The following is a 24258-nucleotide window of genomic DNA, read 5'->3' as shown; positions in this document are numbered from 1 at the left end:
GGCAGTGAGCCCTCTGCGTGTTGGGGGCCAGCGGAGAAGCAATTGGAGCTGCCCGGGCTGGAGCTGGCCAGGCCGGGCCAGGGGGGCCCCACACCTGTCTCTCTCACAGGGCCGGGCGGAGGAGGAGGAGGGAGCAGGGAAGCGGCCCAGTCCCCTCCCGCCTCTGCAGAGTTAGCGGCAGGGGGCCCCAAACAGGCCTTCCCAGGTGGCTGGTGGCGGTGCTCCCCTGGGCTCTGAGTGCGGAGTGGGCACTGCCCTGGGCCAGCAGCAGGAGAGCAGCGGGCAGCCACCACCCTCCCCTCTGCCCCACGGCGCAGCATGCTCAGACACGGGGCGGCCAGCGAGAGGAAAGCAGGGCCGTAGCCGGGGGAGGCAGCAGCCCCTGTCTGGCTGGGGCCAGGAGGCGCCACAGCTGCGAGGGCAGGCCCCCCGGGAGCCCCAGCTCCCTCGGATAACAGCTTTCCATCGGTTTGGAGGGGCCCTCCCTTTGCTCCACCTTCCTGAGCCGGGACCAGAGAAGCCTCACCTCCGCCCGAGCTGCTTCCTCAACATTTATTCAGAGCTCTGCTCAGTGAGCAGTGGAGGACCTGGGCCCCCGGGTGGGCTCCTCCAGCCCCTCCCCCGGAGGCACGTCCATGTGCATCTCGGGCCCCGCGGGCACCTCGCTGGGGCTGAGTGGCTGGGAGAGGCGGCCCTGCGAGGAGACAGGTCTCTCTGTCCGCGGACGAGAAGTTGCTGCAAGACAGGAGGTGCGGGGATGGCTCTGCCTCACGCCGCACACCCACGGGCTGCACGTGCCAGCCAGAGCCCGGGACACATGCGGGAGGGAGCCTGCTGCGCGCCTGGGGGTGCTGTCCTCACAGAGCTCCTAAGCAAAGCTCCTTTACAGTCGCTGAGTGGAAATAAACAAGCCCACGTGGGGGCCAAGAGCCTGCCCCTTGGCCGTGTTTCCTGTTAACACAGGGTCTGTTTAGGCAACAGTCCCACAGGTGAGCTGAGCGCAGGGGTTGCTCCCTGAGAGGAGCCTCCCCTGCTCCCAGGGCGCTGCAGGTGCCCGGTGCAGGCAGCGGGGCGGAAGGAGCCCGGCACCCCGCTCTGTCCACCACGGGCTCTGCTCTCCCTGTCCCTTACCTGGGGCCACGCAGCCTGGCTTTGAACTCCAGCCCTGCAGCTCCCTCCCTGGGTAACCTTAGCCGGGTCCTTTAACCTGCCAGGCTTCCTCAGCTGGGAGGGGGGCTCACAGGGCTCCCTCCCTCCCCACGTCGGCGTGAGGACCGAAATGTGTGTGTGAAGCTCCTCTCTGGGGCCGGCCCCGCGGGCCGGAGCCCTCAGGAAGGGCCAGCCGGGTGACCCTCACTGTCACCAGCCATCCCCCTTCCAGCAGTGTCCCCGTCACAGGCGGGGTCCTGGGCCCTCCTCCAAGCGTCTGCAAGGTGTTGTGGGCCCGTAGCTTTTTGCAGCCATGAGGCCAGCGCCTTCTTTCCATAGATTCTCACGGGGGACCTGACCCGAAGGAGCATTCACCACCACCCCTTTTACTGACAGATGAGGTGTGGGGCAGGGGCGGGGGTGGCCTTGCTTAGAGGTGCTTGGAAGTGACCTGGCTTCCTGGCTCCAGGCCAGTGTTGCTTTCTGGCCCCCAAGTATGTGGCCCAACCCTGGGGGGCCCTCAGCCCTCCAACTTTCAGGCAGGACTTAGCCCCTCAGGGACAGCAGAGAGTATAGGGACCTTCCAGACTTGAGGGCTCCACAGACAGGGCCAGCCAGAGCAGCAGCGGCCGTGCAGAGCCCGGGAGCACGCATGCGCAGGGCCAGGGTCGGGCCCGCAGCTGGAGTCTCGGGCTGCGACCCTGCCGCTGTTTCTCCTGTGAGATGGGGACATCGCATGGTAGCACCCACCCCTCGGACCTGGGACACGTCCAGCACGCAGTAGCGGTGGGGCTTCTCGCTCCTCCTCCCCATCACCCGCCCCCCGCCCAGGGAGACAAAGGGACGCACCAGCCTTGGGCAGGAAAGGGGACTGGCAGGCCCGAGGCCTCCGGAAGGGCGCCCGTGCAGGGGGACACTACCTGGGGTGTTGCCGGCCAGCGTCTCGGCGCTCTGCGGCCGCGAGGGCAGCCGGCCGCTGTCGCTGAGGGACGGCTGCCGGTGCACGTGGGGCCGGGGCGGCTTGGCCTTGTGCTTGATGACCCCGGAGCCTGACGGGGGCGGTGGAGAGAAGGGGCCACCCTGAGGCAGCGCCTGAGAGCCCTGTGAGGGCCCGTGGGGGTGGGGGGGGGGCTGCTGGGCACAGCCAGCCTCAGGAGGAGACTGCTTGTGGCCACCTGCCATCAGTGGCCTGGGGCCTTTGGAAGCCTGAACGTCTGCACGCAGGGAGGCAGGAGAGAAGACAGCCGGGTCCTGCGGCCCCAGAGAGCGCGCGGCCTCCCGGGAGCGGGGCGGGGCGGGTCCCATGGGACCCGAGCAGGGAGCCTGAGGGGCGGTTGGGCCACCGGACACTCACTGTCTTTGCTCGGGATGCCGGGCAGCCTTGTGTCCATCCGTCCCTTGTAAATATGTCCATCTAGGCCCAAGATATCCACCTCGTCGTGCTGTAGAGGTGACAGGCACCCATCACCACGCAGCGCCCGGAGCTTCCCCTCTGCCCCTGTCCCCACGCAGGCCTGGCACACGGGGCACGGTCCTCACCCGGTCCCGGCACCCCGGGGGCTCTGAGGGGCACCAGGGAGCGGCAATAGGGTGACAGGAGGGGGAAGTGGAGGCTATAGGTCTGTAGCACTGGTGGCAGGTGGAGGTGGGGCGGTCCTGTCCCCAGCAGAGTCAGAACTGGGGCTTTAACTAGGACTGATTAAGAAACTGCCTCCAGGCAGAGGGCGGGATGAGGCCACCCCTGGTGGACTTTCCAGAGGACTCGAGAACCTGGGTCATGTCAGGGCCCCCTCCCGGCAGCGCCCAGACCTTCAGGGCGAGCTGGATCTCTTCAGGGTGCAGGCCCTGCGGCAGGTGCTGCAGGCGGACGCGGCGGTAGGGGTAGGTGAGTGTGTGGCTGCCCCCGCAGGGCCGGGGCGCCGTTGAGTAGGTGTAGTCAGCCATATCTGGCACCCTGTGATGGAGACCACAGAGTTACTGGGAACAGATGAGATGCCGATGGGACACTTATGGGACACCTATGGGACCAGCCAGGCCCAAGGGAGGTAGGACAGCCATCCTCAGGGGTCTCTGGGAGCCAGGGCAGGAGCAAGGGACAGAACAGGCAGGCAAGCAAGGGACAGAACAGGCAGGCAAGCAAGGGACAGAACAGGCAGGCAAGGGACAGGTCAGCCTCTGGCCGGCTCTCCTGAAGACCATGCACGCATGTACACACACACCCCTCCCCTGCTCCCTCCCTCCCCTGGGCTTCCCCGAGCCGCGGGGTGAGGAGCCGCCATGGCCAGGGCACCCTACCGCCCTACCGTTTGTAGCAGGGGGAGCTGAGGCACTGGGCCTGCAGCAGCTCGCGGATCATCTGGCTGCTGGCCTTGACTGAGCCCCCAAAGTGGATCTGCACCTTCTCGATGTCCATCAGCATCTTGGAGTGCATGGTGTGCAGACGCCCCACGCTCCGCTCCATGGGTGCCAGGTCAGCCCGCGAGAAGGTGGCGCTGCCCAGCTTGAGGCTGCGGACACAGGAAGCAGGGTGAGGTAGCTGCACAGGCCGCAGCCCGTGTGCAGGCAGAACCCCGGCCCGCCCACACCCACGCCTGCCCCCGGTTCAGTGGCCCCAGGGCGGCAGGAGATCGTTCCGCAGTCCCCAAGGCAACGAGAGCAGGCTTGCCAGGGAGGGGTCCTGAGGCGGGAGGTGCAGAAGAGCCGCGCAGAGGGGAGCCCAGCTCCTCCAGCTAACCTGGGGCGGTCGGCGGGTCCTGCCCCGTCCCCGCATGTCCAGTCCCGCACACTTGGAACCCCTAGGTTCCTGAGCGCCGTGTGAAAGCCCTCCTTTCCTTTCCACTGACCCTCAAGAGGTGGAAAGGCTGCAGGGGGGCGGGCAGCCTGCCCTGTCCCCACATTTGCGGAGTGGCCTTCTCGCTGAGCGACGCTGCCCTGCCGTCCCACGCGAGGGCTACTGCCACAGCTGGAGGGTCTGGGGGTGTGAGGAGGGACGGCGGCCGGCCCCCTTGGCCAGGTCCCACCAGGACTCCCCACGGGGCTGACAGCAGGTGATCCTGGTCCCGCCTCTTGTTTTCCGACGCCCTAGAAAGAGCTGCTGCAGCTCAGAAGTGCCCCAGCGGTGAGGAGGGCCCTGCATCGCCTGTCTGTCCTGCCTCCCGCAAACCCCTGCGCGGGACCCTGCCACCTACCTGCGGCTCTGCTGCCGGACCTGCTCCAGTTCAAAGATGGTGTAGGGGCGGGTGGAGCGGTTCCCCGGCAGGCTGGGCCCCACGGGGGTCACGGGGATCAGTCTAGGCAGGGACAGAGAGGAGCGGGGGCCGGGGTGTGAGAAGCCCCACTGTCCAAAGCCACCCCCGCGCCCCACGTGCCGCCTGCCTGAAGGAGCGAGGGGTGGGCCGCTGTCCCGGCAGACAGGCCTGGAGCCGTGCGGGAGGACAGAAGGAGAGGGCGCGTGCTGGCAGCGGGCACAGGACGGAGGAGGTGCAGCCCCGCCACGCCCACCCCACTGTGGCCATCCAGCTGGGTCAGCCCGGTGTGGGCACTCACTGTCCGGTCACAGGTGTGTCCAAGGGACGGTCACACGACAGGCAGTGGAAATGCGCCAAGAGCTGCCTGTGCAGAATGGGACACACGGAGGGTGAGGGCCTGGGGCGGGAGGGATGGGGAGCCCGCCCCGTTCCTGCTCCCCTGGATCTCACCGACGGGCACCCAGGCCGGCAGCTGGGCTGCCTACCCCGCCCGTCCCGGGGGGGATGCGCTGCGTGCACCGCGGGCGCCCTCTGGGGGTCAGCAGTGGAAATCCTGCTGCTCAGGCTGCCTCGGCCAGGCCCCAAGGAGTGGTCTCAGCTCGGGGGACAGGAGATGGGGGACTCCCACTCTATTTTTCACTGTAATATGAAGTGGCCTGAACCCTAAAACACTGTTGCTTCTACTGGGGGGCCGTCCCCGGCAGGACCGGCCATGCCCCCAGCGCACGCGTGGGCCCTGGGGGCCGTACAGCTAGGGACCCTGCGGGGCGGCGCCGGCCTCGCGTCTGCGTCTCCGGCCTCACCTCCGCATGCATGCTGCCTCGTCAGCCTGGTAGAGTGGGGGGCGCTCTTTGAGCTGCTGTCGCAAGGATTTCCACCGGTCCTCTAGCGACTGCTTCACAGGGTCCAGCTCCAGGCGGTCCAGCTGCGGGGGGAGGGGCGGGGTATGGGGGAACCAGGTGAGCGCCAGGGGAGCCGGTGGGGGCGGGCAGGGCCAGGAGAAGGCAGCGCCGCCCTGATCGGCCCAGAGTGTCCTGCTGCCTCCTCTCACCTTGCTGTCCATCTCCGTCAGGAGCCGGTCCAGCACCTTCTGCCAGTCCTGCTCCTGCCCGCTCATCTTGGCCACCAGCTCCTGCATCATGTGATTCAGCTGCTCTGTGGTGGCGTCAAACTGGACACGGCTCACTTTGGCAGCCAGGGCGCTCTTGTCGGCTTTCTGCCCGGAGAGAGGAGGAGGCCACCCGATAGAAGAGAGCCACGGAGGGTTCCCTTCTATCAGGGAGGGGTCAGCCCTGACGCTGAGCCCACATCCCCCCGCGGGGTCCCCTCCACTCCTGGCCTTCCTCCCAGGGACACAGGGCCCCCCAGCCTGTCGCTTACCACGTCAATCTCCATCTCCAGGTGCTCCCTGTTGGCTTTTTCCCGCTCGAGCTTCTGCAGACCCTGGTACAGCGCCTGCAGGCCAAGGATGCGGAGAATAGGGAGCAAGGAACCAGAGGGTGGAGCAGCCGGGGGCTCGCCACACCCCCTACCCCGGCTGCCCCTGGCCACGCACCTCAATGTCCTTCTGCTTCTGCTGATGGTCCGCGATGAGGTTGCTGGTGGTGATGTTGAGCTTCTCGCAGTCGCCCTGCACCTGCAGGATGGCCCTCTGGACGTGGCCCAGCAGCTCCTCGTCCTGGGGCGGGAGGGACGGGGCAGGCTCCTTGAGGCCGGGGGGCCCACCCGGCGGCCCCGAGAGTGTTGCCCGACAGACAGGCCCCTGGCACACCGAGGCTGGCTCCCCTTTGCCGCCTCTGCAGCATCCTGCCCCCGGTGGGGGACTCTTCGCTCTCTCTGTGCGCCCACCCAGAGGGACAGGAGCTGCAGCCTCCTCCCGCCTAGGGACCAGCCGCGGGGGAGCCGGTCGGCCGGGGTCTGGGCGGGTGGTAGAGGTGACCAAACGAGGTTTGGGAGCGAGCTGCCCTCCAGCCCCGGAGAGCCGGCATGGGGGCTCCGGTTGGCCTGCCTGCCCTGGGCTGGGTCAGAATCCTGGAACCCAAGAGGCAGGGCTCGGGCCTTGTGGCTGTCCCAACCCCACCAGCAAGCCCCCGCTTTGGAGGGGCACCGGGCAAAGGTCTGGAAGCCAGGCGTGGAGCGAGTCAGTGCTTCCCAAAGCTACACTAGCGTCCCTGCGGCATGTCCCTGCGGCATGTCCCTGCGGCATGTCAAGGGCCAGCTGCGCTTCCCCAGCCCATAGCACCCCTCGCCCCACCCCCATTCCCAGGGCTCCTTGCTGTGATGCTAGGAAGGGCCAGGGACCTCTGTGAGGTCAGTAAAGGGGTTCGCCATGAAAGACCAACCCTTAGCCACCCTACGGGCCTGCCCGAGGGGCCGCGTGCAGCTGCAGCGGGAGGGCGGCCGGCGGGTCACCTGGCTCTGGAGCTTGGCCTTCTTGGAGGGCCGAGAGGCCGCCAGGCCGTTGACCATGTTCTGGAGCTGCTCGTAGCGCCGCACCAGCGTGCTGACTTGATGGCTCACGTCCAGGCTGCAGGCCGGGCAGGTGGCCTCGGGGTCAATCTCGCCGGGCACCAAGGTGATCGGGGCCTTCTGAGGCGGCATGCTCATGGTCAGCAGTGTGGAGGAGGAGGCCAGCATGCTCTCGATGATCGTCCTGAGCTTGTCCAGCTGGGGGCAGGCGAGGGGGCAGGCGCAGGGTGGTGAGCAGGGCACGGCCACGTTCCATCCACTGTCACCGCCGGCCTGTGCTTTCCGCCCCTCGCCTGCCGGGGCCTGGGCAGTGGCCGCGCCCTCAGTGCCTCACAGGGCATGTGGCATGGGGAAGGCGCTCAACTTCTGTCCATTAAACAGTGACCAGGGCTCTCAGGAAGGGCAGCATCGGTGCTGAATGAAGCCCTTGCGGGAGAAGGCCTTCTGGACCTTTCTCCGGCCAGCCTGCTGGTGCCAGGTGACGACACAGCTCCTCCAGCTAAATCCTAGAGCGGACATCTGCTGGAGGCCCCTGACGACACACAGGCACGGCCTCGGGCCGGGGGATGGCAGGGGCAGCCTCTCACTCATGTCGTCCTCACCCAGCATGGACGCAACTAACAAAAACATTCCAGGGCACTCTCGGGGGCTGGGCTGGAACAAACTCCTTCCGCTGGCCCTCTTGCTCTCTGCTGTTTCCCATGGTGCTTTGTCCCTACAAATGATTGGTCCCAGACAGGCACCCCCTTCAAGGGCAAGCAGTCCCTAGGCTGGCCGAAGGCCTGTGCCGTGTTGCCCGGCTCAGAGCGCGGGGCTGGGCCAACCCAAGACCCTGTTGGGGAAGAGTGGGGCGTGGCCGGGCCTGGGGCAGTCATTCTGGCCCACAAGTGAGAGATGCAAAAGCCGCCAGAGCACAGTGGAAAGGAGATGTGAGGGTATTTGCGTGAGGAAGATAAGGAAAGAGACACAGGGGCACGGATACACCCCAAAACAGACAGGCAGAGGGAGTGGCCTGGACTGTCCCTTTTTCTCCAGCTCCCTGTGCATGTACCTGCTGCCCACCAAGCTCCCTTCTGCCTGGGCTCAGCGCGACTCCCTTGCTCATAGCCAGAAGAACCTTCCCCTCCTAAAGAGTCCAGAGAAGCCTGTCAGAGGCTCCAGGACCAGTAGCGTGGGTTGGCTCCCTCAGGAAGACAGAAAGACGCTCCCCAAACGACCGGTATTTAGCAGGCGGGGAAGAGTAAGTGGCGGGCAGCGGGGAGAGCGGCAGTGTGTTAGGAGAGGAAAGGCAGGAACCCAGCGGCTGGAGAGCTGGGCGTGGGGGCCTGGCTGCCCAGCAGGGAGCGAACTCTCTCCCATGCGTGAACCTGGGAGCGACCTGGAGGCTGCCGAGCTCAGACGCGGGCTTTGGAATGACAGATGACTCACACGCAGCAGCCTGCTCTGGGGTCCCGCGCGGTGCCACCGCCACCGCCACCCCAGCCAGCCTGCGGGTGGCCCAGAGCTGGACCCTTGCAGACAGCAGCCCCTGGGCCCAGCGGGCTTTCATATCTGCTTCCTCTGGGAGTGCTCAGAGGGCTGCCCCTGTCAGACACGCCTTGCCGGAACATTCCGGTGTGGCCGATAGCATCGCCCGAGGTTTGAAAGCAGACGCTGTCAAGAGAATGAAAGACAACCCGCAGAATGGGAGAGAATATTTGTGAATCACATATCAGATAAGAACCCAGTATCCAGAATATATAAAGAACTCAACAACGAGACAATAAATAGACAAATAATGCAATTTTTAAATGGGCAAAGGATCTGAATAGGCATCCTTCCAAAGAAGATACACAAATGGCCAATAGTCACATGAAAAGATTCTCAACATCATTAGCCACCAGAGAAATGCAGACCAAAACCACAACGAAATACCACTTCACACCCATTAGGACGGCTCTAACTCAATAAAAGGAAAACAAGCGTTCGTAAGGACGAGGAGAAATTGAAACCCTCATGGGTGGCTGGTGGGAACGTAAAATGGTGCAGCCTCTGTGGAAAACACTTTGGCAGTTGCTCAAAACGTCAACCAGAGAGTTTCCATATATCCCAGCAATTCCACTCGTAGGTATACAACCAAGAGAACTAAAAACGTATGTCCACACAAAAACTTGCAGACGGATGTTTGTAGCACCATAAACCAGTAGAGCCAAAAGGTAGAAACAAGCCAGCTGCCCTTCAACCGATGGCTGGACAAACGAAACTTTACAGCACAGCCATCCGATGGACCACGACTCAGCCGCAGCAGCGACTGAAGTCCGCGCTGTGACAGGAAGGAGCCTCGAAAACATCACACGGCGTGAAAGGAGCCAGGTCCCACGAAAGGCCACATGCTGTATGATTCCATTTACGTGAAATGCCCAGAACAGGTGGCTCCCCGGAGATGGAGAGCAGTTAGGGGCCGGCAGGGGCCGGCAGGGGCCGGGGCGGCAGGGGCGGGGAGTGACTGCTAACGGGGACAAGGTCTCTTTCCGGGGGGACGGACGTTTTGGAATTCGGTCATGGTGATGGCTGCACAACTCTGTAAGTGTACCAAGGACGACCTCGTTCACTTTCAAAGGGTGCATTTCACGGTGCGTAAATTATCTAATTTTAAAACATGGGGGGAAAGACTTCATGGCGCACAGGTGGACAGGCCGCGACGGCGCGCCTGTCCCCTCCTGCACCTGCGGCCTCAGAGCTGGTTCTGGGTGACGAGAGGCTGGATCCTGGGTACAGCCCCCCTCACATACATGCACGGGGGAGGGGCAGGGGGACGGAGGGGGCTGCGCCCACCTGGACGGCGACCCTGAGTAGGCCCTGGCCCCTGCGCCGAGGACTGTGGAAGCCTCACCTGATCCTGCAGGTAAAGGGAAGCTTCAGAGACCGAATGTTCCATGCTGACCTTGCCCCGCTCCTGGCTCTCCCTCAGCTCAGCCAGCTCCTTCTCGATGTCGGCCACGGTGACTCTGCGGGTACAGGGACGTCCTGGTCCCACCACCAGCTCTGGGCCCCAGGCCTCCGGGGCTGGCCCAGCCGTCGCGGGGGAGGACAGGCCAGGGCTGTTTGAGCCCTGCCAGCAGGCTCTGTCTAGGGAGCCCGAGGCCCTGCCTGTCCCGGGTGGGGGGTGCCCAGCGTGCTTCCCTCAGGGGAGACCTGGCGATGCAGAGAGAGGACTCGGAGGGGCTCTAAAAAGCTCCAACTGGGGACAGAGTCTAAGGAGCTTTTTAGGGGGGAGGGGGGAGAGCTCTTTCAAGCCCTGGTGCAGAACTGTTTGAGGAACTTGGGGAACTTCCATCAGGAACTTGAACTAGATGTGGGCAAACTGAAGAGCGGACACTCCCCAGGGCAAAGGCGGTGGTTGGGTCAGCACCCGGGTGCACCAACGGCTGCCATAGCCTCCCTGCTGAGGACAGGTGTGGTCAGGAAGGGGCAGTTACCTGAGGGTGCCCAGCTGCAAACTCAGCTGGCCACCTTTCATTTCCTTTCCCGTCCCTGGCTGCTCTTCGCCCTGCAGGATCTTTTGTATCTTTTCCACCTACAAACCCAGGGGAAGAGGAGGGTCTTCCATGCTGGAGCACTCGGCGTTCTGACGCCTCTTCACCTGAGCGAGCTCCTCCCTCGTGCCCTGACCCTTTCCAACCTTCTGACAGACACCAAGGTCCCTTCCTGATGCCCGTCCACCCATCCTTCCCAGGGATGCAGACCACAGGCAGTAAGAAGGCCACTGAAGGCCCAGCAGCCCCCTGCTGTGGCCGCTGGCCCCGGACAGCCCCACACGCTTGGCTCCGAGGCTGTGCCAGGGCCTGGGTTTTATTGGAAACAGCTGCAGGTACTGGAAAGTGCACGGGCCTCCTTGTTGGCTGGGCGGCATCTTAACAGCTTTGAGGGTCAGCTTTATGACCAGGAAATGAGCACAGAGACATCCGAGGGCACCTCCTACCTGACGGGACGGTCAAGACCTGGGTGGCTCAGCAGGAGAGTGAAAGGGCTGTCAGGCATCGCGGCCCCGGGGGCGGGGGCGGGCGGGGGGGGCACGGGTCACTGGCGCAAGGCAAAGGAGGTACGCCCGCCCTTACGTACTTTTGCTTTTTCCTGCCGAACTTCTTTGGTCAAGGTCTTTATGTTCTTCAGCTGTTCCTGCAGGTCCGGTGGTATGGTCTTTTGGACTGTGGAAGAAGGAAGCCTTCAAGTCAGAAATGTTAGTCCCGTGGGCTTCCAAGCCCCTTTGCCAGCCCCCACAATGAAGCTACCTCCAAAAGCACATGAATGGGGGGAAGGCATGGGAAGAAAGGAGACGGGGTGTCCTTAGCCCATAAAAAATCCACCTAAGGCTTCATGTCCTACGGGCTTGGAGACCATGGACCCACTACTTCCACCCAACTCTAAAGTCTTCATTATTCTCTGGACCTAGAGCTGCGAATAGACAAAGATTAAGTTTAAACCTTGAACAGTCTGTCCTCCCACCCTCATCTAATGCTGTTGGTGTCCCCTCCCCCAACATTTCCCCCAGAGGCCGTCCACAGAGTGGGACAAAGGCACGAGGACCTGCCTCATTCCTTTCCTGAGGCTCTTTCACTCCTGAGGGTTTAATTCCACCTTTGGGCCCTGAAGACTCTGGGAGAGCCCAGGATGGCTAAAAGTGGACGTCCTATGTTCCGGGACTCAGGGAGGAGCCTGGCTGCCAGGAGTTGAGGCCAGGGCGGGGGTTGGGAGGGCACAGGGAGATGAAATCAGTTCAGAACAAAGACCGTGGCCTCCTTCCCCTCCAGCAGCACCCACCCATCCGGGAGAACAGGTACTGGAACTTCTCCAAGTCGGTCTGGCCAGCTTTCTGCTCATCCAGGTCCTTCATGGTATCCTTTATTTCCATGTAGAGGCTGATGAGCTCTCCCATCAGACGCAATGTTTCCACTGCGATGGGGAAGCTGGGAGCCACTCTGTCCAGGGAATTTTCTCTGTCATCCTCGATGTCACTTCTGTGTGGTGAGACTTGGTAGAGATGGTTGAAATTGTCTGTACTCCTGAAAGAAGCGGTGTCTTGGTGGGGCAGAGTCTGACTATAAACCCCAGGTTGGTGTGGATACAAACCTACTTGGACGTACTGATCAGCATATGGGTACCCCGGGCCATGCGGGCCGGGGTACATGAGGCCATGGGAGTCCGGAATAGAGTGTGCCTGGCCACGCTGATCCGGAGCAGGTGATACCAAATGCTGTTGATCTGATTGTGCAGATTCCACATCTGTGCTTAATGGTGTTGGACCATGCTGGTCTGTGCCAGGAGGCAGCAAACCATGTTGATAAGTTTCTGTTGGTACCAAACCCTCGTGGTCTATACCTGGTGACACCAAACCTTGCTTGGCTAGGAGTGGTGACGCATGGCTATGCTGATCTCTGCCAGGAGGTACCATACCATGTTGATAGGGGCGTGGAGGTCCAAAACTTGGAGAATCCCAGTGGAGTGGAAAGCCGTGAAGCTCTGGGCCTGAGGGTGCCAAGCGTCGGTGGTCTGCACCAGGTTGCCTCAAACCACGCTGATCTATTCCAGGTTGAACCAAGCCACGCTGCTCCGTACCAGGTTGCATGAAACCATGTGGATATACACCAGGCTGGACCAAACCATGAGGGTAGGCCCCACGTGGGACCAAACCACGCGGATAGGCACCAGGTTGAACTAAACTACGGGGATATGTTCCTGGCTGTACTAAACCAGGTGGATATGCACCACTCGGTACCAAACCACGCCAATCCATTCTAGGTAGGACCAAACCAGGCTGACGTGCACCAGGTGGGACCAAATCAAGCTGACCTGCACCAGGCTGGACCAAACCAGGTTGACCAGCACCAGGCTGGATCAAACCAGGTTGACTTGCACCAGATGGGACCAAATCAAGCTGACCTGCCCCAGGTGGGACCAAACCAGGCTGACTGGCACCAGGTTCGACCAAACCAGGCTGACTGGCACCAGGTTGGACCAGACCTTGCTGATACATCCCAGGCTGCACCAAACCAGGCTGAACTGCATCAGGTTGGATCAAACTGCGCTGATCCATTCCAAGTTGGACCAAACCAAGTTGACCTGCACTGGGTTGAACTGAACCAGGTTGAGCCTCACTGAGTCGGACCAAATGTTGGTAATCTATTCCAGGTTGGATCAAGCCAGGCTGACCTATACCAGGTGGAACCAAACCAGGCTGACCTGTACCAGGTGGAACCAAACCAGGCCAACCTGCACCAGGTAGGACCAAAGCAAGTGGAACTGCACCAGGTTGAATCAAACCAGGCTGACCTGCACCAGGTTGAATCAAAGCAGGCTGACCTGCACCACGTAGGACCAAACCAGGAGGTACTGTACCAGGTTGGACCGAACCAGGCGGAACTGCACCAGGTTGGACCGAACCAGGCGGAACTGCACCAGGTTGGATCGAATCAGGAGGTACTGTACCAGGTTGGACCGAACCAGGCGGAACTGCACCAGGTTGGATCGAACCAGGAGGAACTGCATCAGGTTGGACTGAACCAGGCGGTACTGTACCAGGTGGAACCGAACCGGGCAGAACTGCACCAGGTTGGACCGAACCAGGCAGACCTGCACCAGGTTGGACCGAACCAGGCAGAACTGCATCAGGTTGGACCGAACCAGGCGGTACTGTACCAGGTGGAACCGAACCAGGGTGACCTACACCAGGCTGAACCGAACCAGGGTGACCTGCACCAGGCTGAACCAAACCAGACTGACCTGCTTCCAGTTGAACTGCACTAGGCTGACCTGCACCAGGATGGACCGAACCAGGCAGAACTGCGCCAGGCTGGACCGAACCAGGCAGAACTGCGCCAGGCTGGACCGAACCGGGCTGACCTGCGCCAGGTTGGACCGAACCAGGCTGACCTGTACCCGATTGAACCAAACCAGGCTGAACTGTACCAGGTTGAGCCAAACCAGGCTGATCTGCACCAAGTTGAACCAAACCAGGCTGACCTGTACCCAATTGAACCAAACCAGGCTGAACAGTACCAGGTTGTTCCAAACCAGGCTGACCTACACCAGGTTGAACCAAACCAGGCTGAATGGTACCAGGCTGAACCAAACCAGGCTGACCTGTACCAGGTTGAACCAAACCAGGCTGAATGGTACCAGGCTGTACCAAACCAGGCTGACCTGTACCAGGTTGAACCAAACCAGGCTGAATGGTACCAGGCTGTACCAAACCAGGCTGACCTGTACCAGGTTGAACCAAACCAGGCTGAATGGTACCAGGCTGAACCAAACCAGGCTGACCTGTACCAGGTTGAACCAAACCAGGCTGAATGGTACCAGGCTGAACCAAACCAGGCTGACCTGCACCAGGTTGAACCAAACCAGGCTGAATGGTACCAGGCTGAACCAAACCAGGCTGACCTACACCAGGTTGAACCAAACCAGGCTGAATGGTACCAGGCTGAACCAAACCAGGCTGACCTGCACCAGGTTGAACCAAACCAGGCTGAATGGTACCAGGCTGAACCAAGCCAGGCTGACCTGTACCAGGTTGAACCAAACCAGGCTGAATGGTACCAGGCTGAACCAAGCCAGGCTGACCTGCACCAGGTTGAACCAAACCAGGCTGAATGGTACCAGGCTGAACCAAACCAGGCTGACCTGCACCAGGTTGAACCAAACCAGGCTGAATGGTACCAGGCTGAACCAAATCAGGCTGAATGGTACCAGGCTGAACCAAGCCAGGCTGACCTGCACCAGGCTGAACCAAACCAGGCTGAACGGTACCAGGCTGAACCAAGCCAGGCTGACCTGCACCAGGTTGAACCAAACCAGGCTGAATGGTACCAGGCTGAACCAAGCCAGGCTGACCTGCACCAGGTTGAACCAAACCAGGCTGAATGGTACCAGGTTGAACCAAACCAGGCTGAATGGTACCAGGCTGAACCAAACCAGGCTGACCTGCACCAGGTTGAACCAAACCAGGCTGAATGGTACCAGGTTGAACCAAACCAGGCTGACCTGCATCAGGTTGAACCAAACCAGGCTGAATGGTACCAGGTTGAACCAAACCAGGCTGACCTGCACCAGGTTGAACCAAACCAGGCTGACCTGCACCAGGTTGAACCAAACCAGGCTGAATGGTACCAGGTTGGACCAAACCAGGCTGACCTGCTCTTGGTTGGACTGCACTAGGCTGACCTACACCAGGTTGGACCAAACCAGGTTGGACCAAACGAGGCTGAACCAAACGAGGTTGAACCAAACCAGGCTGACCTGCTCTTGGCTGGACTGCACTAGGCTGACCTACACCAGGTTGGACCAAACCAGGTTGGACCAAACGAGGCTGAACCAAACGAGGTTGAACCAAACCAGGCTGACCTGCACCAGGTTGAACCAAACCAGGTTGAACCAAACCAGGTTGAACGAAACCAGGTTGGACCAAACCAGGTTGAACCAAACCAGGCTGAACTGTTCCAGGTCGGACCAAACCAGGCTGAACTATACCAGGTTGGACTGAACCAGGCTGACCTGCACCAGGTTGGACTGAGCCAGGCTGACCTGCACCAGGTTGGTCCGAACCAGGCTGACCTGCACCAGGTTGGACTGAACCAGGCTGACCTGCACCAGGTTGGAACAAACCTTGCTGATCCATTCCAGGTTGGACTAAATCATGCTGATCCATTCCCGGCTGGACGAAGCCTTGCTGATCCATTCCGGGCTGGACCAAACCACGCTGATCCATTCCAGGCTGGACCAAACCAAAAGGATATGCATCAGGCTGTATCCAGCCAGGTGGATAAGCACTGAGCTGGGCCAACCCACCCTGCTCTAGGCCAAGCTGGACCAAACCAGGCTGACCTGCACTAGCCTGGATCCCATCATGCCGCTGTGTGCCAGGTTGTATGAAGCCAGGCATTTCCGAACTGAGACGCACAAAACCTTGCGGTTCTGTAACAGCTTGCATCAGACCTGGTGATTCCAGCCCACGCTGGTCTGCAAGAGGTAGAACCAATCCTTGTTGATCCACGCCAAATATTGCAAATCCATGCTGATCTATGCCAAATGGTCCCATGCCACTCTCGTCCATGCCAGGCCACGCCATACCACGTTGGTCTGTGCCAGGAAGTCTCACACCTCGCTGATGTGTGCTAAGTGGAACCATACCAGGCTGCTCCATGCTAGGTAGTGCCAATCCTTGCTGCTCTCTGCCAGGTACCCATGGTGGCACCACGTCATGCTGACCCATGCCAGGGAGCACTGATTCCTGCCCAACCATTCCAGGCGGCATCATGCCCAGCTGACTCGTGCTGAAGGGGAACACGCCATGGGGGTGAGTTCTGGGCTGTAGCAATTCAAGCTGATCCAGGTCCGGTGGCTCTGATCCATGCTGGTCTGGCCTTGCATAGGCTTGGCCCAGGCCAACTTTCTCCCCTCTGCGTGGGTCTGGGGACACCTGTTGATGCCCACCTCTAGCTGAGGCTAAGTCCTGTTGAACTGGGCGAGGGTATCCCTCTTGTTCATCTCTTCTTGGATGCACTAAGCCGAGCTGCTCTCCTGGCCTGTGATGATCAGGCTCCACTCTGAGCTGGGGCTCAGAGGGGCGTGGGGTTTTAGCCGGGCTGGCTTCGTCACGAGCCCTTGGGTGCTGTTCTCTCCCAGGAAACCCAGCAGCAGAGGTATGCCTGCCGCGTTCCCTGCTAAGAACCCCTTCAGAGGGGCGTCCTGACCCGCTGGCCCCTGGTAAGACCTGATCTGGGCCCAGACTACCGGCTGAATCCAGACCCTTGTCAACACTTGAACTCTTGGTGGCGGCCCCACTTGGAATCATATCATTTGACGATAAGGAAGTTTTCCTTTTGCGCTTAACAAGTCCCGTTGTTGACTCTGAGCCCTGGTTGAAGAGGAAGAAAGAAAGCAGAGACTACAAGTGAAAAATACTATAAGGCTTCGAGGGAGGGATATCGGGCCTATCTGAAAAGCATCACTTAAGGCTCCTGGGACAAAGGCCCCCCTGGTCCCCAAAATGAAGCTGGACACAAAGACAGACTTTTGCACTCTTGAAGGACAGGTCTCCAGATTTTTGAGACTCTGTACATTTGCAAATGTCATCATAGTACATAAATCTCCCCACCGAAAAGAGAGGGGATCACATGTGCACTGCAAAGCACATGTGATCCACACTGCAGAAAACACGAGTCATTCCCTAAGTTTAAAATATGAAGCCTCCCTCTTCAGTGGCCCATTGCTGAGGGCAGAAGTGTGCACTGCGGGGCAACCGAACCATATATTTAAAATGCAAACACACAAACCCTCAGACCCAGAATTTCCATAGATAGAAATTTTCTCTACAGACTCTCACAAAAGAATGCCAAGATGCATGTACAAAGACCGCGTCTGTAGCACTGTTTATAAAAAAAAACACCAAAAAAACGTTATCGATAAGGGGCTGATGTGTTTATGGTGCACCCATACAGAAGAATACTAAAAATCTGTTTAAATAGAATGAATAATGGATTATTTCCATGTCCAGCCCAAATGGAGAAACAAAGACTGGGTTTGCGCTCCTTTCTCTAACAACCAAAATCCAAAACCCAAAGCCAACAACAGTGAGAGCACGGAGTTCTAGGCCCCGGCGATCAGCTGATGCAGCTGGCAGTCCCTGAAAGCCGGGGAGACAGGCCACGTGAGCCGCACCATTGCCTCCCCCAGGCCTTCGATGGCGCCTCCAGGCTGCAGTGCAGGAGGGTGGGCTGATGGGCGCCCAGCACGCCCCCTGAGTTGGGGCAAAGCTGAACATTCTTCCAGGAGATGGAGGCCACAGGGTGAAGAAGCAGAAAGCAGATGCACAGAGATGACTCGGGGGGCTGCAGAGGGCCCCCCTCGGGCGTCTGTGCAGAAGTGACCAGCACACCCGGGAGGAGACCATCTGAGGCTGGGAGAGGAACCATCCTCCAGGCGGGAGGGACTGGCGCCCCCCGTTCTCGCGAGGCTGGTTGCGGTGCCTCTTCCTACCAGCCAGTCTGGAAGGCACTCGGGATTCAAGGGGCAAAGTCCTCAGAAAGGTGTGGTCTCAGGAGTGGAGAATGATTAGCTCTACACTGAACACTGCTGGGGACCCACTAAGAAAATAACACAAAAATATATGGGGAAAAGAAAAAAAACCAAACGCAGCTGTGGCTGGTGCGCCTCAGTGGACTGAGTGCCAGCCTGCGAACCAAAGAGTCGCTGGTTCGGTTCCCAGTCGGGGCACAGGCCTGGGTTGCGGGCCAGGTCCCCAGTTGGGCATGTGTAAGAGGCAACCACACATTGATGTTTCTCTCCCTCTCTTTCTCTCTCCCTTTCTCTAAAAATAATAAATAGATTTTTTAAAATCTTTTTTAAATAAATAAATAAAATCTTTTTTTAAAAGAACAAATAAAAAATGTACAGGCAAAAAAACAGCAAGGGAATTCACATGGTACAATAACAGAGGAGGAGGAACATACAGAAAATAAACAGCAAAACGGAAGGGGTAAGCCCTACTTTATCAGCAGTTAAACACTCCCATCAGAAGGCAGAGATTGGCAGGCTGGAACCAAGAACATGACCCCAGGGAGGACTCGGGGATGAGCACCAATGGGCAGGGACACCGCCCTTGGAGAGGGGGATGGGAGAAGACCGAACCATCGAGACGCCTGCATCCCAGCCCTGCACCTCGGGATGTTGCTGATTGCCTGTGCTCCTGTTCTCGGGCAAAATCAAGAACAGAAAGAGTGCAAGTGCCTGAAGGAAGATTGGATAACCAAGAAATGATCAACCAGCGGTTGGCCGTACGGGTGAAAACGAGGCCAGAGCACCAGAAAAGTTCAGTTCGCATCAGGAAGCCTACGAGAATGGAAGACAGCGTCTGCAGGCTCCTCAGGGGAGGGGCTGTCAAACCTCGGGTAATGACAGACGTTGACATGATCCTGGGCAAATGCTTGTCATCGCCTGAGGTTGCCCTCTTGCTTCTCAAAACCTTGTAGCATTTTTACTCTCATTTGCTTCTGGAGTTGTTCATGATTATGAAAACACTGACACTTTCTTAGCTCTGGGAGGAGGGAAAATGTCTCCAGGTGCTTATGTGGTTGCTTATTTATAGTCTCGCAGGTGCCTTCTGCTGGCTCCCCAAGAACACGTGTGCTCACTTGAAACACGCGACAGTGGTAGGTGTAAATCAGCTTCAGCTTTTTAAAAAAACAGCGTAGAAATGTCTAGTCACTATGCTGTACACCTGAAACTAACATTGCATGGTACCTGTAACTGAAAAAATACTTTTTTAACGTTTAAAACAGTGAAAGCAGAAGCCACCTTTCTCAGGCCCCCTCCTGTTTGCAGACTTCTCTTCCAAAACCTTCTGATGGCACTTTCCTCCAAAGAAGAGCCCAGAGGTCAGAAAACAGTCCCGGGGACCAGCAGGGCGTCTGCTGTGTCCACGGTACAATAGACACCCTGCTTCTCGCACCCCAGGTGGCCACGTGGTGGCGCCAAAGGGTCCCTTCCTTTCCCCCTGCTTGTGTCTCCGTATCTGTGTGACCCTTTTTGAGGGACCCAGATGCATGAAGCCAGGGGAACAGCAATGTCAAGCCCAAACGTCAGTTGATCCTCGTCCTTGAAGGTCATGTAAAAATACCCATTTTGTTCAGATGAAGACAGGTTATCCCGTGAGCTGTCTCTGAACAGATGGGCGCCCTGGAGCCAGTTCCCCGCGTTGTAAAAGTCCTGTCAGCAAAGGGCGCCTAAAGAGGTGTTATTGCCAGGGCTGGTCTACCTCAGCCCTCTGATAGTTTCAGGATGAGCTGCCAAAGGACTTTGAAGCACTGCAAACGTCGATCAGGGACCATTTTCCATGCAGCCTGCTGGCCAGGCTCAAAGAACCGCACCCCTGTGGACAGCACTGGGGGGCCACGGGACGCGACTTCCCTCCTAGTGGCTGGCGCGGGTCTGAATGGGAACCCCGCCCGCAGGAGGCCATTTGCCCAAAGCTCCTCGAACCACAAATGCACATTCCATTGCTAGGACTTTACCCTATGCCTGTGTTCACTCTTGTGAATGTCACATGGAGCATTAAGTATCCATAATAGGAGACTGCAAAGTAAATTATGAACAGCCACATAATGGAACCCTGTACAACAGTAAAAAGGGAGAGGTTTGGGGGAGACCACTGCCCGGCCCCTGCCGCCCCGCCCCGACCCCGCCGTTTGTTCACCCCTTGTAAGGCCTTCCAGCCGTCCTTGATCGCATGCTCCAGCTCCTCCCAGGTGACCATGGTGATTTCTTCCCCTGCAGGCGTCAAAGTGAGTTTCCGGCTCAAGGGTTCCTGCCCGCAACAGACAAAAGGAGCACGTGCAGCTCGTTTAATCTCAGGACCAAGCTAACAGGATGGGCCAGTCCTGCCACAGTCCGAGCCGCAAGGAGAGGTCCCTGGGAGTCTTGGGTCACTGGCTGCCTGTCCCACGTGGGCTGTGACCAGCACTGGGCAGGGATGGAAGGAGAGTCTTTCCCTTCCACCCCGGGGCAGCGCCCGAGAGGCAGAGGGTGCGCCTCGTCCTCCCCGGGGGTGGGGGGGCCCCAACGTCCAGGGCAGGCGCCTGGAGGAGCAGAGAGGGGGCCGGGCTGTGGGCTCTCCCCCTCCTGCCACCGCTTCGGGACCCCGTCCCACAGGACTGGCGGACATTACCAGGACTTCCTCCCGGTCTCTGACTATCCTCTCTACTTTCTCAATCCGTTGCAGGAGTGTCTGGAAGAAGAGTTCAGAGGCAGAGCGTCAACGCAGGCCCCCCTGTGGCCCCTACACACGCCCTCACAGGGGCAGGGAGGGGAGCCGTGTCGCCCTAGAGGAGCAGAGGACCCACGGGAGGCGGGTGGGCCGACAGGAAGAAGGGCCATGGGGCCTGGCGGGCGGCCGTGGGGCCAGGTGTGCCGGGAGCCAAAGCTGAGGCTGGGGTGGGCTGGGTGCCCTGGGACTCAAGCCGCCGGGGAGATGGTGCGCGGCTGCAGAACAGGGCTGGCCTCGCTGCCCCTGGACAGGCATCGCTGGGCACTTGGAGGGCTTCTGAGCCGCTGTGGTGTTTAAAAGCAAATTGCTGGAATTTACACCTTCAGCAAACCTTCAGAATCTAAGAATCTAAAGGTAAATGTCTTCTCTCTAAAAACCTAAAACCACCACACGTTCAAAAGCAAAGCTTCCCACAGCAAAAATGAGCTCCACTCGGGTTGCAAGGCCTGGGATCCCGAGCTGGGCAAAACGCGGCCCGGCGGTGCCCCGAGTCCTGGCCTCCCCTGAGGGTGCCCTTCCCCTCCAGCCTCTCCTCGGCCTCTCTCCGTGCTCCCGTCCTGGGCTCTGATCCCCTCCGCAGGCCGCGGACATTCGGAGGCAGCAGCGCGGTCTGGAGCACCCCTTCGCTCTGCGGAAGGATTTATCCTTCTCGCTCCAAAAAAGCAAAGAGCCCGGGGAAAGCTTGGCTGCGCCTACAGGTGGAGGTTGGGTTGCTGAGGGGGCGACCGCAGCACTCTCTCGCCCCAGCCCCCCCCCCCGCCCCACCCCACCCCCCGCGCCACCCCCGACTGAGCATTGTCTCTCAACTCCTACCACCTTATTTCTTTATGCTTTGGAAGAAATTCAAGGAATTATTCTGAGACGTCGTCGGCTCCCCTCCGGGTGGGTTCAGGATCCTTGGGTGTCTGGTAAGTGGACGGTGGGCCTCCGTGCAAACCCCGCGAGGAAGGGGGACCCGTAGGCAGAGGTGGGGTCCCAGCCACCCTCACCTGCGGGTTCAACTCGGGGGACTCCTGCACCTTCTTCTGCGCTTCCTTCAGGGTTTTCACGTCTTCCACGACATTCTGGAGCAGCTCCATGGCCTGCAAGGTAGAGTGGGGGCCTCGTGGGCCCGGGCTGCACCGAGGCCTGGAAACCCCACCGTCCCCGCGCCGGCCCGCACTGGCCGCCTCCCCCCAGCAGTGGGTGCTGGTGGGCGTCTTTGGGACTCAGCCCCAGCCTGAGCATGAGGTTTGGAGGAGCTCGGCACGCTCTCACCTGGGGACTGTCCTTCCAGATTTTCATCAACCCCATTCGCGCCTTCTCGGGCGTCACTGTGGCCATGCTGGGCACTGCCATGGACAGCTCACTGGCTGCTGTGGCTATCCCCAGCGTAGGCTTGTCCATCCTGGGCATCAGTGTGGCCATTTCAAGCTTGGTCTTCTCGGTGGAGGACGTGGCCATCCCAGTAGCGGGCATGGCTACGTCGGCAGTGGGCGTGGCCATCCGGGCAGTGGGCGTGGCCATCCGGGCAGTGGGCGTGGCCATCTCAGTAGTGGGCGTGGCCATCTCAGTAGTGGGAGTGGTCATCTGTGACTTCCCTAGCCACTCCTGGGGGTCCGCGTCCAGACCACCTACCAGGGCAGTGAAGTACTGCATGTGGTTCAGGATGCCCTGTACCTGGCTGTCCATGGTCTTGAACTGCTGGCCGAGGTCCTGGACCTGCCCGCCCAGGTCCTTCACCTGGACCTCCAGCATCTGGGCCGGCATCCTGGCCATGCTGCTCTTTCGCTTCTCCTTGGGCGCCGCCACCTGCGGGATGCTCAGCGAGGCCCGAGGGCCCTCAAAGGAGCGGCTCTGCTCAGGCGACAGGGTCTGGAAGTCCACCTTCGTGTCCTGCAAGTGGAGTTTCTTGAGCATGGCCACAACGAGCGTGTGAAGGGCCGTGAAGTTGACGGCGCCCACCTCCGGGGTGCCAATGGCCAGGTCGGCCAGCTCCCGGAGGGAGACCGAGGTGGAGGGCGTCGCAGGCGGCATCGTGCGCGGTTTCAGGGCCGGTCACCTCCCGCTGCCAGACCGTTGGCCATGCCCCTCACCGCTCACGGCCACTGTGGCCTTTCAGGGACCCTGCGGGGTCCCGAGGAGTCCTGCCCTGCCTCTGGGCTCAGCTTGGCGTCTGCCTGGAGTTCGGAGAGGAACCCCGCTGCCGCCGGGCTTCCCGCTCTGCGCTCCCTGAGCCGAGCCTGCACCCGCCAACGGGCGGGGTTGGGGCACCGCGGACCCTCCGCCGGCTCGTCGCTGTCTCTGCTCAAGCCCAGGGCCGCCAGCCTCTCGCGCCGGGTCTCGGCCACCGGACGTTTGGAACGGGGCAGGGCGGGGGCGACCCCGCGGCGGTGACTCCCGCGTGCCCGAGGGTGCCGCAGAAGTCCGCGCCTCGTCGGACCTGCCTAAAGTCCCCAGGGGCGCCTTTCCCACAGGGACCTGGGGAAGCCTCGGCCACACCCCCGGGCGCCGCCCGGTTCTGTTCTCAGTGAGCGCTCCCGGGGGAGAGGTGGCACAGGCCAGTCCCAAGGCCTTTTATCAAGCACATCGGCTCGGAGACGGGGAGCCTCGGAAGGGTCACCCAGATTGCAGCCGTCCCTTACCCACAAAGGCCCATGATTCACTCGCCCTTGGAGGCCACTGAGAACACAAAGGTGTACAGGGCACCGCGGCAAGGCTCTGTGCCCCTCGCTGTTCCACTACACTGAGCAGTGGCACATAGACATCTAAGGGCACAGCCCTGGGACCCTGGCCCCTGGGGGGCAGTCTCCGCATCGCTTTGCACCAGCAGAGGGGAGGGTGGCTTCGATAAGACCCCTTCCCACCCACGCGGTGCCAGTCAGTCACGAGGTGACAGCTTTTCCGTGCTCCGTTGGCCTAATTTAAAACACACTCATCAAGTGCCAGCATTTCAGCTCATTACAAGGCAGGATTAGACAGGACTGAGCCAGCTCAGGGCTCTCAGCACTTGACAACTTGCCCACACCAGGTTATTCCAGAATGTGTGAAATATTCAGGGAAGCTGAAGAAAACCTGTGACTGCATCTCTACTTACTCCTATTTTAACTCCTTTCAAATTCAGATTTTTAGTTTAGTCTGAGCTGGTAAAATTTAACTGAAACAAACCCCTTGCTCCCCCACCCCCCCACAAATCAGTGCTCCCCGGGGACGGAGCTAAACACAAGCCTGTAGGCTCCGTGAGGGCACAACGCTAGATGCCATTCACCGTTGGAGTCCCAGTGCCCGGCGCACGAGCCTTCAGGTGCTGGCTGGTCTCTTCCAGAGAACGCAGTTCCGGTGCTCTCCTGGGCACTCACGCACTCACAGAACGCTGCCGACCACGGAGGTCAGGGCAAAGCCTCAGGACCAGGCATCAGCTGCCGTGGAGGCTGCGTGGGCTTCCTCAATTCCAAGTTCAGTGACTTTCCACAAGGACGCTCCTGCTACACTACGTTGGCCACGGCCCACCATCCACTCCCGGGGTCCCATTCTCATCTTCACACCCGAGGCCTGGACCCTGCCAGGCACATGAGGGCTCTCTAACTGCTGGTGGAAAATACCCTCATTCTAATC

At 60.2% G+C, this 24258-nt stretch overlaps 1 protein-coding gene across 1 annotated transcript; it reads right to left on the bottom strand.

The window, feature by feature from the left end:
- Window positions 1-568: 568 nt before the first annotated feature.
- On the bottom strand, window positions 569-22680 carry QRICH2 (glutamine rich 2). Its single transcript, XM_054593086.1, has 22 exons — window positions 21922-22680; window positions 21654-21746; window positions 20566-20625; window positions 20095-20205; window positions 15486-16758; window positions 14202-15035; window positions 11667-12581; window positions 10968-11053; window positions 10325-10422; window positions 9739-9853; window positions 6810-7064; window positions 5953-6075; window positions 5778-5852; window positions 5449-5613; window positions 5201-5322; window positions 4696-4761; window positions 4338-4439; window positions 3453-3656; window positions 2959-3103; window positions 2504-2591; window positions 2070-2198; window positions 569-735 (listed from the first exon to the last, which is right to left on the bottom strand). The coding sequence occupies exons 1-22, from the start codon at window positions 22678-22680 to the stop codon at window positions 569-571; spliced, it is 5985 nt and encodes a 1994-aa protein (XP_054449061.1).
- Window positions 22681-24258: the final 1578 nt, after the last annotated feature.

The sequence above is a fragment of the Pteronotus mesoamericanus genome, unplaced genomic scaffold (assembly GCF_021234165.1).
Source record: "Pteronotus mesoamericanus isolate MK-2021 breed Mesoamerican mustached bat unplaced genomic scaffold, CSHL_Meso_final scaffold_408, whole genome shotgun sequence".
Taxonomy (NCBI): Eukaryota; Metazoa; Chordata; class Mammalia; order Chiroptera; family Mormoopidae; genus Pteronotus; species Pteronotus mesoamericanus.
This window is presented reverse-complemented; position numbering and strand designations above follow the sequence as displayed.